The sequence below is a fragment of the Bos taurus genome, chromosome 4 (assembly GCF_002263795.3).
Source record: "Bos taurus isolate L1 Dominette 01449 registration number 42190680 breed Hereford chromosome 4, ARS-UCD2.0, whole genome shotgun sequence".
In the NCBI taxonomy this organism is placed as follows: Eukaryota; Metazoa; Chordata; class Mammalia; order Artiodactyla; family Bovidae; genus Bos; species Bos taurus.
Genome location: NC_037331.1, coordinates 67,057,473 through 67,073,731, shown reverse-complemented (window position 1 = coordinate 67,073,731; position 16,259 = coordinate 67,057,473). Strand labels below are relative to the sequence as shown.

Below are 16,259 nucleotides of genomic sequence, written 5' to 3'. Positions count from 1 at the left end.
AATCTACAGAGTCTTTGGGAGCTTTGGGAAGAGGCCAAGGGAGCAGGGATGGTCAGAACAGTCATGGGCTGGAGAGGAGCCTCCCTCGGAGGGGCCACCTGGGACCCAGTCTCCAGTGTTAAGGCATTAAATGAGATAACATTTACCAAGCCCTTGCAGCAAAACCTAACGCATGATAAAAGGACATTAAGCACAAATGATCAGTAAGGAAACAGGTAGAAAAGGTAGGAGCCCAGAGGCAAACTGGGAACTCGGGTCAGCAGGGCTGTAGTTCTAAGAGTCAGCAGAGTGTAACAGATAAAGTCTGTGAGCTCTTGTCTCAAACTGGATTCCCATCTGGGCTTTACTATCCACTAGCTGGGTGACTTCTCGGAGAAGGCAATGGCAAGCCACTCCAGTACTCTTGCCTAGAAAATCCCATGGATGGAGGAGCCTGGAAGGCTGCAGTCCATGGGGTCGCTACAAGTCGGACGCGACTGAGCGACTTCACTTTCACTTTTCACTTTCACACAATGGAGAAGGCAATGGCAACCCACTCCAGTGTTCTTGCCTGGAGAATCCCAGGGACGGCAGAGCCTGGTGGGCTGCCGTCTATGGGGTCGCACAGAGTCGGACACGACTGAATCGACTTAGCAGCAGCAGCAGCAGCAGCAGCAGCTGGGTGACTTTAGGTACGTTGGCTAAGCTCCTTGGACCTCAGTTTCCCCACCTATGAAATGGGGATCAATCATGGTACGTATGCCACGTGGTGGCTGGGAGGACTAAATACATTAATTTTCATAACACCTAGTAAGTGGCATATAGTACATGTTCTTAAATGTTAGCTATTGTTGTAAGAAAGAAATACCAGGAATTTATAAGACAGTTTTCATGTAAACCATTTATTAATGGGAGAATAAGAAAAGTGGATTGTTTGCTATTCTTTGCTCCTTTGGCCATCTTACCTGGTCATTTTTTCACTAGTTAGTTCTCTTGACTAAAGTGTTGAAAATGTCCACAGAGAATTCAAGAGAAGCAGAAACTTATAAGCTGAAGCAAAAACAAATTAAAATCAAAGCCAGCCTTGTAAAACCACTGTGGGAGAGCAGTGTGGCCCAGGAACAGGTAGCCAGACAAGTGCTGGTTCTACTGTGTGATCTTGCCCTCAGATTCTTCCAGCCCTCTGCTTCCTCATCCATCAGAAGGCGATAATGCCCACCTCACAGGCTTGCCTGAGGACCCTGATGAGAAGATGTATCACGAAATGATATTGTCAACTCTGCTGTGCTGAATAAATGTAACTAGCTCTGCCCTAGCCTGCCTGGCCCCATCCGTGTGTTTTGTTTGAATAAGCGATTTTTTTTTTTTTTAATTTCCCCTCCAGTCCTCTATGGGATTAGCTAGTAGCTCAGATGGTAAAGAATCTGCCTGCAGTGCAGGAGGCCCTGGCTCCATCCCTGGGTCAGGAAGATCCTCTGGAGAAGGGAATGGCAACCCACTCCAGTATTCTTACCTGGAGAATACCATGGACAGAGGAGCCTGGTGGGCTACAGTCCATGGGGGTCACAAAACACAACTTCTGATCCTCTAATTTGCTACTTAATACCACTCCCCAGGACCACCTTCAGCTTGTATTCACTCAGCAGCAGGAGAGTACAAGGAGTGCAGAGAGGATGGAATCTACACGGAAGTGGTTCCAGCCTCCAGTGTGTAAAATACTATGAGTCCACCCATTCCTGTGGGCCTCCAGTCCCCCACTTCCTTCCTAATATGCATGCGTTTCTAGAAGCCCTGAAGAGCTACACGCGAGCCAGTGGTTCTCAATCTTGACTACTCATTAAAAAAAAAAAAGCATGGAAAGCTGTTTTTTTTTTTTTTAAAAAACTATTGCTTAGGCTCAAATCCCAAAGATTCCAATTCAACTGGTCTGGAGTGAGACAGGCATCTGTTTGTTTTAAAAGCTCCCAGGTGGTTAAATGTGCAGGCAGGGCTGAGAAGCTGTGAGGGGGATGGAGAGTTTTGCCCTCTCGGATGCCCTGGGCCCTCTGCTCTCCACTCCACCCTTCCCTGCTTTTCATGTCTCTTCCTGTGACCTGGCACAGTGATGGGAGCTCCAGGCTCTCAGAAAAATAGTCTGATCCTGAGAGGCCACACTACAAAGTCAAGTCTGGTACCTCGGTGCCAAACATCTTTATTATGCAACTTTGAAGCACAGGACACTGCATTCTTGGAATGCTTAAATAATAAGAGATCTGCATACACACCTCCAACCTCAGCTGACCCTGCTCCTCAAATTTACTTTCCTGAAGGAGGTGAATGAGCTCAACAATCTTTGAAGAAGCTCATTTTTTTAAAAAAGAAAATTCCACACAAACATCGTCTTACTCTGATGTGCCAACCAAACTGTGAAGTAAATATTGCCCTTATCTGGAATGAAAGGCAAAAATCAGATGCTAGAGAAGAAAGGTTCATGTGTTCAATGCAAAAAGTCCAAGAGTCAGGTACCCCACAGCTTTCAGACTTTTTTACTATGATATGACATCACAAGGCTTCCCAGGCGGCTCAGTGGTAAAAAATCCACCTGCAGTGCAGGAGATGTCAGAGAAGTGGGTTCAATCCCTGGGTCAGGAAGATCCCTTGCAGGAGGGCATGGCAACCCACTCCAGTATTCTTGCCTGGAGAATCCTATGGACAGAGGAGCCTGGTGGGCTACAGTCCATGAGGTTGCAAACAGTCAGACGCGACTGAAGTGACTGAACACGCACACACACATGCATGACATCACATCATGACATACACAGTAATTATGTCAGTAATAATGGCATAAAGGTATGCCATAGACATTATTATTATTATTATGTTCAAGAAGACACTGAGACACAGAGAAGTAACTTGCCCAAGGTCACACAGCTATAAAATAGCATAATTAGAATTCAGACCCTGGCAGTCTAACTCCTTAGGTGATATATTTAGCTCTCAATTGTGGGAATGAAGCCCTTCTCCCACTCCCTACCCCAATTTAGGAAAGAATAAAAGTAAGTGATCTTAGTTTTCTGAATGTTGAGCTTTAAGCCAACTTTTTCACTCTCCTCTTGAGTGAACTCCAGGAGTTGGTGATGGACAGGGAGGCCTGGCGTGCTGCAGTTCATGGGGTCGCAGAGTCGGACACGATTGAGTGACTGAACTGAACTGAACTGAAAAGTAAATGAAGACACCCTGAATAAAATTGCAAAACTCAGACTTGAATGAAGAAAGAAGCAACTGTTTTACTTCATTTATAGATTTAGGAAATGAAGGACTTTTAAAGTACTTATTATTCTGAAACTATAAAGAATGTATGAAACTAGAGAGTGTGTTTATTTTTGTCAAAAATTTAAAAAATTTTACTTAAAGTTTTTCATATCATAAAGAAAATACTTATTCTTACTTTTTTTTCAAAGAGGGTATAAAAAATCCCTCTTGCCCCACCAATCCTATTCCCTACAGATGATCACTGGAGTATTTAGTCTTTCAGATTTTTCTCTATACCCTTCCCTACCTCCTCACATGTACATATGCACATATCTCATAGATGTTACTTATGTTATGTACATAAGTACCTTCCCCCCCCCCAAACTAGTCTTACATGACTTAGCAACTGAACAAAAACAGTAATATATAATATTCTATATTTGCTGCATTCACTTAACAGCATGCTGTGGAAATCTCTTCATATATCAGTATGTATCATCATCTGGCTGAATAGTCTGACACCCTGAATTTGCCATGAAGTATTAATTCATTTAACATAGAACATCAACAGGCATTATTCTAGGGCTGGGGATGCAGGCCAGCTCCCACTCATGGACAGGAAGGATAGTTACTGAAGAACATGGACTGTGGCACTAGACTGTCAGGGTCTGAGTTCTAATTATGCTATTATATAGCTGTGTGACCTTGGGCAAGTTACTTAACTTCTCTGTGTCTCATTGTCTTCTGCTTGAACATAAGCAGAACATAATAATAATATAAGCTTGAACATAATAATAAGCTTGAACATAATAATAAGCTTGAACATAATAATAATGTCTATTGTACAGGACTGTTGTGCAGATTCAGAGTTAATATATGCCCAGCACTTGAACAGTGCCTAGAGTATCTACTTAAGTGTTAGCTCTGGCTACTTTTCTGGTAAAGTGGGAAGACTGGTAATAAATAAGTAATTAAAGAAATGGGTAATATAAAAGAACAACAGGAAGATGTTAGACTGAATACTTAAAGGCAGCCTTTGGTGATGGGCTAATATTTGAAATGTGAATAATACCTTACAAAAAAGCATTTATATATTTAATTAAAAAGAAAAATATCTACCAATGACATATAGGTCAGAGTAGTGCAGCAAGAACTGACGATCAAAAATAAGGGACAAGGAAACTTTAAATATAAAAGAAGGGACAAAAGAATCCTAAATATTTAAGTGAGAAGTCTCTTTAACAATAGAATTACAAATTGCCCTCTTCTTCGTGAACAGGAAATTATGGCTTTGCCTCAGAAGCCCTTTCAATTCTTCTGGTGACCCCTGGTGGCCAATTCATGAACTTGGACACTCTTTAAGGAAGAGCCCAGGAGGTAGTTTAGCAATTAATTTTTAGATCTCTACTGAAGAAAATTTCACAATCTCTCACATTAGCGCATTCCATTATTCATTCACTATGATGGTGAAAAAAATACCCTAGGTCTTAACAGATTGTCATTTGAAGTATTAAAACTCATTTATTTAACATTCTGTACATAAAGAGATTCTTCAAAAACACCCAGCTTCTTCCTCCTTGCTTCTAAGTGAGCATCAGTTCAGTTCAGTTCAGTTCAGTCGCTCAGTTGTGTCCGACTCTTTGCAACCCCATGAATCGCAGCACGCCAGGCCCCTCTGTCCATCACCAACTCCCGGAGTCCACCCAAACCCATGTTCATCGAGTCGGTGATGCCATCTAACCATCTCATCCTCTGTCGTCCCCTTCTCCTCCTGCCCTCAGTCTTTCCCAGCATCAGGGTCTTTTCAAGTGAGTCAGGTCTTCACATCAGGTGGCCAAAGTATTGGAGTTTCAGCTTCAACATCAGTCCTTCCAATGAACACCCAGGACTGATCTCCTTTAGGATAGACTGACTGGATCTCCTTGCAGTCCAAGGGACTCTCAAGAGTCTTCTCCAACACCACAGTTCAAAAGCCTCAATTCTTCGGCACTCAGCTTTCTTCACAGTCCAACTCTCAAAGTGAGCATAGAGGACTCTATATGGAAACACTAATGAAATGAAACCCTCCTGCCCTACTGCTTCCCACATGAGTAGCATCCTCTTATACTTAGAGTCTTCCTTTTCCTCCTGTTCCCCATCAAACCATACCCATCTTTCACTCCATCCTCCCGGGCCCTCCTCTACATCACGTGGTAGATAACCTTCTAAACCTTACAAATTAGTGAAGCAGTACATTCATACGTTGGGGCTGGGGATGCAGTAAACACTTTCAGATTTCAGTACTATATTGTAGACAGAGGACTTATTGGAGTAACCCTAGGGAATCTTAGGTACCCAATAAGTATTGGAGCAATCTGCCAATGCCAAGGCCTGGGGACATACTCTAGGCACTCCCTTTCTCCAGCCCCACAAAGGAACACCACATTCTGTAAGAGAAAACAGCAACCTAACCACTATAGACCCAAACCAATGGTACCGCTTAAAATAGGAAGTGCGATTAGTAAATTAATTAAGGCTCCCTTCACACTTCTATATGCAGAGGCTGATCATTTGCTTGGTTTAAGTAATGTGTTCTGTTGTAATTGAAATCATTAGTACCCCATGTAACTGTCTTCAAAATTCCCCCAAGTATGTTTGAATGGACTCCCATTTTGCCACACAGGTCCCAGTTCAGCTGATATTTCAGCTGCAACACTAATGATAGTAATGAAGGCAGAGGTTTTTTATTTAAAGCAATTGCTTTTGTGACTAGAACTGTTAACTAGATACTTAATAACATTTTAATTATACACACATATTCCCAACACGTAAAACAACTTACTTAAGACATTCAGTGCTTTTCAGGGGAATTTTACTCACAGTGGTTCATTCTGAACACTCTCTAAAAACTTCCTATACTATGATAGTTGTCACTGTACCATCATACGGACAATTAACTTTTTAAAACTTTTTTTCCGTTCTGAAGCCTCCTCATATCACTTCCAAGTTCCCACTGACTCTCATCAAGCTTTGAATTGTCTCATTCATTTAAGCCAACTCACACCCCACTAGAAACTTCTTTACCTTTCTCCTTCCTAACCTTTCTACCTGGCTATTATTTCTTCGTGAGAAAGTTCTGGCTTCTCTGTTCATGCCTTCTTCCAAAACGCTGGATGTTAGAAGAATGGGGGAAGGGTGTTGGAGAAAAGGACAGACTTTCCTTTCTTGATGCACAGAAAAAAACAGCTGAAAAAGTTTACTTGTTTTTCCAATTAAAATTTCATTTCTCAAAGGCAATGAGGCATATCAAGGTTTCTGCAGAGCCTGAGCATACCTATGGATGGGATGATCCATAATTTATCATTTTTAGCTACTTTCTTTTTGATTTGTCTCACTCACCTACCTTCTATTTTCCCAGATCCCTGATGCTACCAGTACATAGCCAAGAGAAGATAAACAGTGAATGTTTAAAGAAGACAAATGTCTGTGACCTCCACATCTTTACTGTATTATCGGTGTATTTGTAGCCATCAGTGGTAGACATATTTTAAGAGATTTGTCCAAATCACATCCCCTTCTCTAAGTCCATTCACCAATGGAAGCAGCCCATTAGCCATGTTAATTACCACATGACCCAGCACCTTCAGTCTTAGCTCATAGGACCAAGAAAGAAAACCTGACCCAAACTGGGCCAATCACACTCTGCCCCCAGGAGAAGTGCTAGTTAATCTCTGTTTACTGCATGGTCCAAGGACAGATAAACTAGGAAACTGTAGGGTAGCCATCTTCTATTAAATGCCTGTAGAAGCAAAGCAAGCTGATCTGCAATGAAGCATAAATGAGTAATTCACTGGTCTTAGCAGAATAAGATTGAGACAGAAAGACCAGCTGCTGTGGATCCTGACAACTTCTCCGTAACCACATAGTAAATTTTAACTCTTAAATTTTTCTGTTTTTCAAATATTTTTTTTTAACTTGAAAACACTGACCTTCAATACCGTTACAAGTCCTAGTGTTTGCTCCCGCCTCCATTAGCCATGTTCATCCAGCCCAGGACAAGTGTGGGGATATAATACCAGAGGGTCTTCTTCCCCACTGAGCCACTTCCTTTGTGTTGGCCAAATGCCAGCGTGTTGGGTAGGCTTCCTGTGTCCATATTTTAATGTAAATGGATATTCATTATAATGGAAGGATAAATATGTAAAGAGAACCATAAATATGTAAAGAGAACTCTAAAGGGTATCTGGGCTGAGGGACCATCTCATAAGGTGGGGTGTGGCCCTTTCCAAGGCCACGGTCCAGATCTTGTTGGAGAAGCTATGGTTCCAGCCCATCGAGGGGCTGAGAAATTCACTGAGGTGCCCAGGCAAAGGAGCCCAACAACCCCTGGACAAGTCGGAAAGGCCTGCACGACAGCAGGCTGTGGCTGGCAGGGGCCAGGAATGCAGAGGAACTCAGGATGCTGGGAGGCTGCTTGCTTGAAGGGCACGGACAACCAGAAGTGCATGGTGTCCTGCCAGGAAGGCTGCCGGAAGTGACCTTCTGGGAGGCAGGTGGTCCAGGCTGATGGGAGGGTGCCAGAGAAGGTAGAAAGCCTAGGCTGTAGGAAGCCCGCTCACTGGTGAGACCTGTCTGTGAGGGCCACAGACAGGTGGTCACTGGGATGGAGTCCAGTCTATAAACTTGCTGAGGGTCTTCGTGGTCTGGGTGCCCAGCTAAGGCAGAGCACCACTGAATGTCCCTCCACATACACTGCTGACGGACTGGGCAGCAGGGCCAAGAGAAAGCAAAGCGCAGAACAAGGGACCAAGAAGAGAAGTCAACTTCCTCCTGCAATGTCCCTGCAGCACCCTCTACTGACAAAGCTAAATATTGTGTTCCCTGAAAATTCAATACTTGTTAAGTTGGTAAGATATCATTTGAGCACAGGGAGTATGAGAAAATATGTCTGGAGATTACACTAGAGAAAGTACCCTGACCTTTAGTTCTCTCTTTCCAAATTCAAGTGAACTGACTAGCTGCACTGGAATCACTGTGGAACTTGTTAGAAACACTGACCCTGGGCCCTCTCCAGACCAAACAAATCAGATCTCTGCTGGGAGGCGTCACATTCTGAGCTGGAGGATCTGTCGTATTTGTAAAGCTCCCAAGTTATGTCTGATGCGCAGTTGCATTTGGCAGCTACTGCTCTGTGCCACTCTGTTACTGAAGCAGTCTAAACATCCAGAGGAGGAAGTGAACTGAGTGTGTGCGAAGGCCCTGTCTCTGCACTCCCAGGGTCGGCTGTCTGCTGGCTTCCAGGGACCCTTGGGGACCTGCTCTCCTGCTCCCAGAGAGAATGCCTTTTGCTTTGGCCACAAGCATCAGAGTGGCTCATTGCCTCTGCACTGCAATGTGGATGCGTGGACCGTGTTCACCTAATCCCCCACACTTGTGCTTTTCCTGGCGTCTGGGTAAGCAGGGTCAGCACCTGCAGGACCCTGAGAGGGAGGGAGCATCTCAAATGTTGCCTGCAGGCACCTCCCATGCCTCACCCTATCCCAGCCTTGCTGACTCCTCAATATGATACTGACCTTTCTCCATCACCAGACAGTCAGATTCCAGGAACCCCAGTTATTCTCCTTGGCCTGAGGAACGAGGTAGGGACCTGAGTAAAGGGTGCTTAGCGTGTATGTGCGTTCAGCCACTAATTCATGTCTGACTCTTTGCAATCCCATGGACTATAGGCCTCTGTCCACGGGATTCTCCAGACAAAAATACTGGAGTGGATTTCCATTTCCTACTCCAGGGGACCTTCCCAACCCAGGGATTGAACCCATGTGTCCTGCCTTTCCTACAGTGCAGGTGGAGTCTTCATTGCTGAGCCACTGGGGCAGCCCACAGGGGCTTAGACCCAACTCTAAACATCTCAGATGTTGACTCTATGGCAGTTAAATAATCTACAGGTTTTAGATAAATGCATCCCACAAATTACTCCTATATCTATAAGAAAAACTTAAATGCTGAATACTTTTTCTAATGAAAAGGATGCTAATTTCAAAAAATAATATATGATTTTTTACCTTCTTAAACATGAAAAATCCCAATTTCACTTTGCAATTTCCTTTCCCAGTAACAATTAATCCACATTCTTGGCTGGCATCCGGCTCCTTCCAATTTGGAATTGCTCCTTATCTCCCGCCTTCTTTAACCTCCCAAATTATGTCTGGTTTTGTTCTGTAGAGTATTTGTGTTAATACTAGGAAAAACTAGTAATGACAGTGATGATACTGATAATGAAATAATAATAGCAACTCTACTTATTAGATATCAAACACCATTCTGAGACTTTATCATATTATCTCATTTTCTCAAAACCATTGTTCAGCAGGTGTTTTGAGCCTCATTTTAAAATAAGGAAACCAATGCTCAGAGAAGTTAAGAACGTGCCTAAGGTCACATTTGGCATAAGGAGTGGAGCCAAGGTTTTATCCAAACCTGACTCAAGAGCCATACTTTTAACAATTGTAATTTATTGCCCTCCATGATTTGTTTTCTCACAATCAACCTGGAATGATCAATAGCAAATATTTCTCCAACAGAGATTTTCTTTTAAAATCTAATTCTGCCCAATTCTAGTTGGGAAACTTGGAGCTAATTATCTAATCTCTGCAATTCTCTTCCAACTGTAAAATGAAGATAGTAATTCCTTCCTCATATGGTTTTTGTAAGGATTAAAGAAAAATGCACAGTATTTATTAGCACATAGTCAACGTTCAATTAAGAGCAGCTATTATAATTGTTACATCTTTATTGGTTTCATTGTACTTTTTATTCTATGAAAAATGACTGTTCATTTCTCATTTTTATCGTGTCCCCCCACTGCACACCAATTTCAAGTTCTGGAACCCATTATTCATTGATTTGTATATAATAAGAGGGGAGACTCACAGAAATAACAGGAAACACAATTAATTTGAGAAACAGCAGTCCAAAAAATTACCCAGGGGCTATTACAAGTGTGCCATCCTTCCTGGGTCTCTTATTTTCTCTACCTTCAATTTTCGTAAGGGGTCATTTCTCTCCTGATGATCACATCAGCTGTTCCCCTGTGACAGGCAACAAACTATTATTTCTGCCAAATGAAAGGAACTCTCTCCCATCTCAGTGACCACTGCTTCTCCTTGTCGCATGCTTTATCTCCTTCACCCAAAATGGCCTGGTCCATAATTTATAGCCTGACTGCCTCGGCAGGAAAGGTTGCTTTGGGGCCTTGGAGACCTGGCTGTGTGTGTGGGCTCCCCTGGAGGAGGTCTTGGAACTATCTATCCCAGCTGCCATGTGGTGATAACCTGTCAACAGAACCGTCTTTTCATCTCTGTGCCTCTCTCTCTCAGTCTATCACTTCCAATAGAACACCATGTTCTTAAGCATCTTTCATGCTGCAGTGGCCTCAGTTTCAAGTCTTCTGGGATCATCTTAGAATCTGTTTAGGGCTACAATTCTGGGCCCCCAGAGAACATAATCTGGGGGTGCATAGGCAGGTCTTCTTTAACTAAAGGGGGGCCCCAACAGTCCAGTTATTTTACTGCAAGGGGTTTCAGTCCGGCAACTAGGAGTGAGTATAAACCCTAAGCCCTTTTCCCTGACCAGCTTTACAGTCCCAGAGCATCACCGGCCTCCTTGATAAAGCTGTCCACCTGCTTAGAGGCAACCTAAAGAGGAAAAGACTGAGTCTTCGTTTTGTTTTTGTTTGATCATGTCCCTGTTTTCACAAATCTGGATCATTACCAAAAAAAAAAGACATCATGCAGAAATCAATGAAGAGTTCACTGGCATCATAACCAGCCACCAAAGCGGAAGAGAGAGTAAGGAATCGGGTTTGGCAGGACTAGGGTGAGGGTGGAGAGACAGAGGGCATTGGATTTGGAGACCCGGCAGTGGCAGGATTAGGAGAGCTGACCCCAAAAGCTGCACTCACCTCCTCAGTCCCCCATTCTAGCCTTCATCCTAGGTAAGTGCATGGGATAACAGAACCACCTCCATCGGGGTTTGCCTGCTCTGGCTGTTTCTTTCTGGCAAAAGAAGTGTGAGTCACTTTGGGGTCAGGAACACTGAATCCAGGATAGTAGCCTGTAGGCTGAAACAATGATTTCTGAAGCATGGTCCACCTGCTAATCCTACAACTTGCTAGCCTCTCCTAGTTTATGAGTCAGAATCTCTGGGGAATTTGAAGATCATTCTTAAGTACAATAAAATAAAAGAACATATTGTGAATCACTAATCCAGGTAAATTTTTCAAGTATCCATTTTGCACAGAATAATGGCCTTCAGAGATGTACACATCCAAATCCCTAGAACATGTGAATATGTTAATTCTTAAGAAGAATAAGGTTGTAGATGGAACTAAGGTTGCTATTCAACTGACATTAAAATAGGGAGATATATCCTGGATTATCCAGGTGGGTCCAAAGTTATCCCAGGGTCCTTATATGAAGAGAGAGGCAAAATACAAGAGTAGGGAAGGTGATGAATAAGGAGTTGGCCAAAGTGATGCAATGTTCAAAGTATTCAGCTCACTAATACGGGCTGTAAAGACAGGAAAAGGAGCCATCGATTCAAAGAATGCCAGCAGCTCTAGAAACTGCAAAAGACAAGGAAACCGATTCTCCCCTGTAGCCTCCAGAAGGACCGCAGCCCTGCCAACAACTTGACTTTAGGCCAGTGAGACCTGTATTGGACTTCTGATCTCTAGAACTGTGAAATAATAAATCTGTGTTGTTTTAGTGACTAAATTTGTACAATCGCAATTGAAAACTCATACAACTGCTATTTATGATAAATGCCTGCATTTGCATATTATATAGATAGATATGATATCACAAACCATACAGTATGGTTTCTGAAAGGCATAAAGTTTAAGAGACTTCTAAGAACACAAGGAAATTTCCCACCTGTCAAAAATAGGTCATCTTTCTAAAGCTTAATTTATACCAACTCCTCAATATCATTGTGCTGGATATTTGGATATTTTCTTGACCACTTCTGAAAATCCAGGCTCCACTTGGCTCCATGACATGGTAGGCAGACCTCAATGGGCCAGACTCCTTTGCCCTCTGGTTTTCAGTTGGGTTCCCCCAAGAGGGGTTCCAGCAGGAGTCTAGAGGACAGTCAAGTGCCAGCCTTGCACGTGTACACCCATGAGTTCAGTTTAATTCAGTCTCTCAGTCATGTCCAAGTCTTTGTGACCCCATGGACTGCAGCACGCCAGGCTTCCCTTTCCATCACCAGCTCCTGGAACTTGCTCAAACTCATGTCCATCAAGTCAGTGATGCCATCCAACCATCTCATCCTCTGCCATCCCCTTCTCCTCCTGCCTTCAGTCTTTCCCAGCATCAGGGTCTTTTCCAGTGAGTCAGTTCTTCACATCAGGTGGCCAACGTATTTGAGCTTCAGCTTCAGCATCAGTCCTTTCAGTGAATATTCAGGACTGATTTCCTTTACGATTGACTGATTTGATCTCCTTGCAGTCCAAGGGACTCTCAAGAGTCTTTTCCAACACCACAGTTCAAAAGCATCAATTCTTAGGGGCTCATCCATGAAAGCGAGCCCTTAAATTTTGTGCTTTAGGAACCTTACTTGCCTCACCCAAGAGTACAATGAGGAAGAAATAAGGGGTCCAGGAGAGGCCTCCCAGAGTGGTGACAGCCTGAAAACTACTATGAGCCCCAGCCACGAAGAACCTGGAATTCCTCACCATTTCTTACATGCCTTCTCCACACCCACCACACACCCACCTGATGAACAATCAGAGGCCATGGCTGAGAAAGCAGAAATGAAAAGTCAAGAAAACACAACCCCACAGTACCAAGAGAAGAAACTGTGTTTAAGCAATTTACGCAGTCATTACATATACAGTGCTGTTATATGCATACAATTTGCAAATTTTATGCAAAAATAAACACTACCCTCCACAGGGATAACTTTTTCTTTGTTTTCTCTGGCTTCTGAAGCAAACTCAATTTGGAAAATAAAAATAGAAAATTACCCTGTGGTGGGATAAGATTTATGTATTCATCTCAGTACCTCTTACAATAACCCCCAATAGTATCCATAAGCCTAAAGGGATTTGTCCCTTTAGGGTGTGACCTAAAAGCGCAGTGTGACCCTGAGTTGAGCTAAATGCAGCTGGTAAAGTACAAGGATATATGTCTGTATGAATGTGAGGTGAAGAGACCCCTCCTTGGAAGCCATCCTGGGTCACCAGTCCTTCCCAGCCCTCCCCTAATGGCCCACAGAGTGAGTTCAGTTCTCTCTCCTTTGTGTCCCCACAAAGTTCTACACAGTAAGTGGGTACTGGATGCACAAAGGAGTCTAAGAACAATAATCAGTACAGTAAAATCCACAGACAGAGCAGTCAATGCCTGACTAAATGTAGACAGGCTTAGACATGCATTACCTGTGAACTTCAGGAATCTCCCCACTCCTTGTCCTTCCTTGTTCCCCACCACCCATCCCTGCCCCCAAATATTTTTAGAATAAAGCAACAAAAAGATAGGAAGAAGATCGTGGCAGGAAGAGGATAGCAGCACTGATACTGTGAATAATGTTGCAAGGAATTTAAAAGTTGGACCTCCCCCGGTAACATTTGTTTCCTGCACATAAACAGGAAGACTACATGGAATCACTGGCACTTATTTTTAGAAAAAAAAAAAATCTTAAAGATTAAAAAACACAAAAACACCCTTGGGTTGATTGTAGACCGATGTTTCCACCCAGAGCAAACAGTCAACTCTTGAGCACCAGGGTCCTGTGCGGGCACTGCTATGGGCCTACCTTTGCCGGAAAGAACCAGAAGAAAATGTTGCTGTTGTAAGTCTTATTCACGGTGATGTAGCCAGAATAGCTCGTCAAATTCCATCCTGGGAAAGGAGGTACCAAACTCAACTGTCTCCCTAGTGGGGGAAAAAATGTATAAGGATTAGACAAAAAATAAATGCAGCACTGGCCATCTCCATCTTGGCCAGACTTCTCCCAGGGGCCAGGTCTGGAATCAGTGATCAGAAAGGCTACAGGGATTGCCATAAAGGTGTTTACTGCCCTGGCCAGGTCCACATATTCAACATTCACCTTTTAGCCAAGAAGAAAGTCAGCTATCCTCAACTCCACTCTAAAGTTAAATCAAGGTGTCACATTGGGCCACCTGGAAGCCAGGGCAGGATAAAGTCGCCTAATTCCAAACGGTGGGGGTGAGGGGTGCAAGGGAAATAACACAGTGAATGATCTCTCAGCCTGGGGCAGGCCTGAGTTCTCCATACTCTTCTGATGGTGAGAGCAAAGGGCCTGACACTTCCACTAAGGGAAATGAAGTGAGGCGTGTGGGGAGTGGGGATAACTAGGGACAGCCAGGGAGGGTGGGGAGAGGCAGGCAGTGGGACTGTGGGTGATCGTGAGGCTACCCAGAGGGAGCCAAACAGGGCAGGGGAGAGATGTGAAAGGCACAGGTCCCCGTTTTCTTATGGCAGCAAAAGGACAGGGAGGGAGAAAGAGGTAACACTCAGATAGCTGAGGCCGCCCAAGAGTAAACAAAACCAATAGAACTAATATTTCCAAGGCCGATATAGCAAGGGTTTTATATTATGTGGTATAATTATTACCTCCACTTTACAGATGAGAAAGCTAAAAGCATGGAGGGGTTAAGTAATTTGCCCAAGGTAAGTAAAAGAGGGCTAAACCCAGCACTCAGGCTGCAGAGATAGCTCCTGCCCCTACCCTGCTACAAGGCATCTCAGCTAGAGAGTCAGTCAGAAGGTGTAGGCAGCAGGGAGTGGAGGGGGAAGCAGTGAGTAAGAAAGGAGTGGAGAAGGGACAGTAAACAGGTAGGAAGCAGAGGGTGGTGGTGAAGTCTGGGTGAAGAGGAGACCTTTAGGGGGAACAAAGGAAGTGTCCCTGCTAAAAATGGATCATTCAAGAATAGCTACTTAAGTCTGGGACTTACTAAGTTGGAGACTGGTTAGTAGAGAGTAGATAAGGAAGCTCCATCCTATACATGTGCTACCAACTAGAGATGCCTCCAGTGGGTTGCCGGAGCCCACGGGCCCTGGAATGCCGATTGACAGCGTCTCTTCCCAACTTGGTATTCAGTGACATCACTGATAGCGTGTGGTAAGCCATGGTGTAAATGTGGATATTGATCTGTCCACCCTGGACTTCATGTGAGGATCAAATGAAAGCATGCATGTGACCCCTGAGCACAGAGATGCACATAAAATAAGGGCTCGGGCAAAGAAAGGGGTGATTCTCATAAGCCCGTGGGCCACCCCCAGAACAGTCTAGAAGACTTTGCCTTTTCTGGACTCAGTGCAGTTCCCCCAGGAAAGATTAATTCAACCTCTCGATTCATACAAGTTTGCAGACATGTTGGGCGTGGGGCATATGCTTAGTTGCCACTGAGTTTAGCGTTAGGTAATGATAATAGGCGGAGAAGGCAATGGCACCCCACTCCAGTACTCTTGCCGGGAAAATCCCATGGACGGAGGAGCCTGGTGGGCTGCTGTTTATGGAGTCGCACAGAGTCGGACAAAGTCGGACATGACTGAGCGACTTCACTTTCACTTTCTCTACCTCTTCCCCATTTTCTTCCCCATGAGATACATCCCTCCCAATCAAAAAAAAAAAAAAAAAAAGGCAAAGACAAAAGAAAGATATTACAGAAAAGGGAGATGTTAGGGGAAAATAATGTGTACCTGCCCATTCCCATTCCCCCACCATTCCCTCTTCCCGTCTTTGCTTCCACTCTCATTTAGCCCAAAGCAAAATCAACTCCAGGGCTGGGCAATCTTTAAAACAATTCTTTTGGCCATTTTTTTGGAGATATAATTGACATACAACATGATACTGGTTTCAGATGTACAACATGATTGAATATTCATACACTATATGTTCTGTAAAGATCACCACAGTAAGTCTAGTTAACATCCATCACCCGCTACAGTTACAATTTTTATTCTTGTGATGAGGACTTTTAAGATTTACTCTCTTAGCAACTTTCAAATATGCAAGACAGTTTATTAACTGTTCTTACTATGACG

General features: G+C 43.7%; 1 protein-coding gene across 6 annotated transcripts in view; it reads right to left on the bottom strand.

Moving 5' to 3' along the window:
• The window catches only part of CPVL (carboxypeptidase vitellogenic like), a 127,638-nt gene that overhangs the window by 83,879 nt on the left and 27,500 nt on the right, over positions 1–16,259 (bottom strand). For all 6 annotated transcript variants that reach the window (XM_059885888.1, XM_059885889.1, XM_010804326.4 and 3 more), the window contains one exon: positions 14,005–14,123. In XM_059885888.1, coding sequence (XP_059741871.1) covers positions 14,005–14,123 — 119 coding nt within the window. The remainder of the gene's footprint in view (positions 1–14,004; positions 14,124–16,259) is intronic.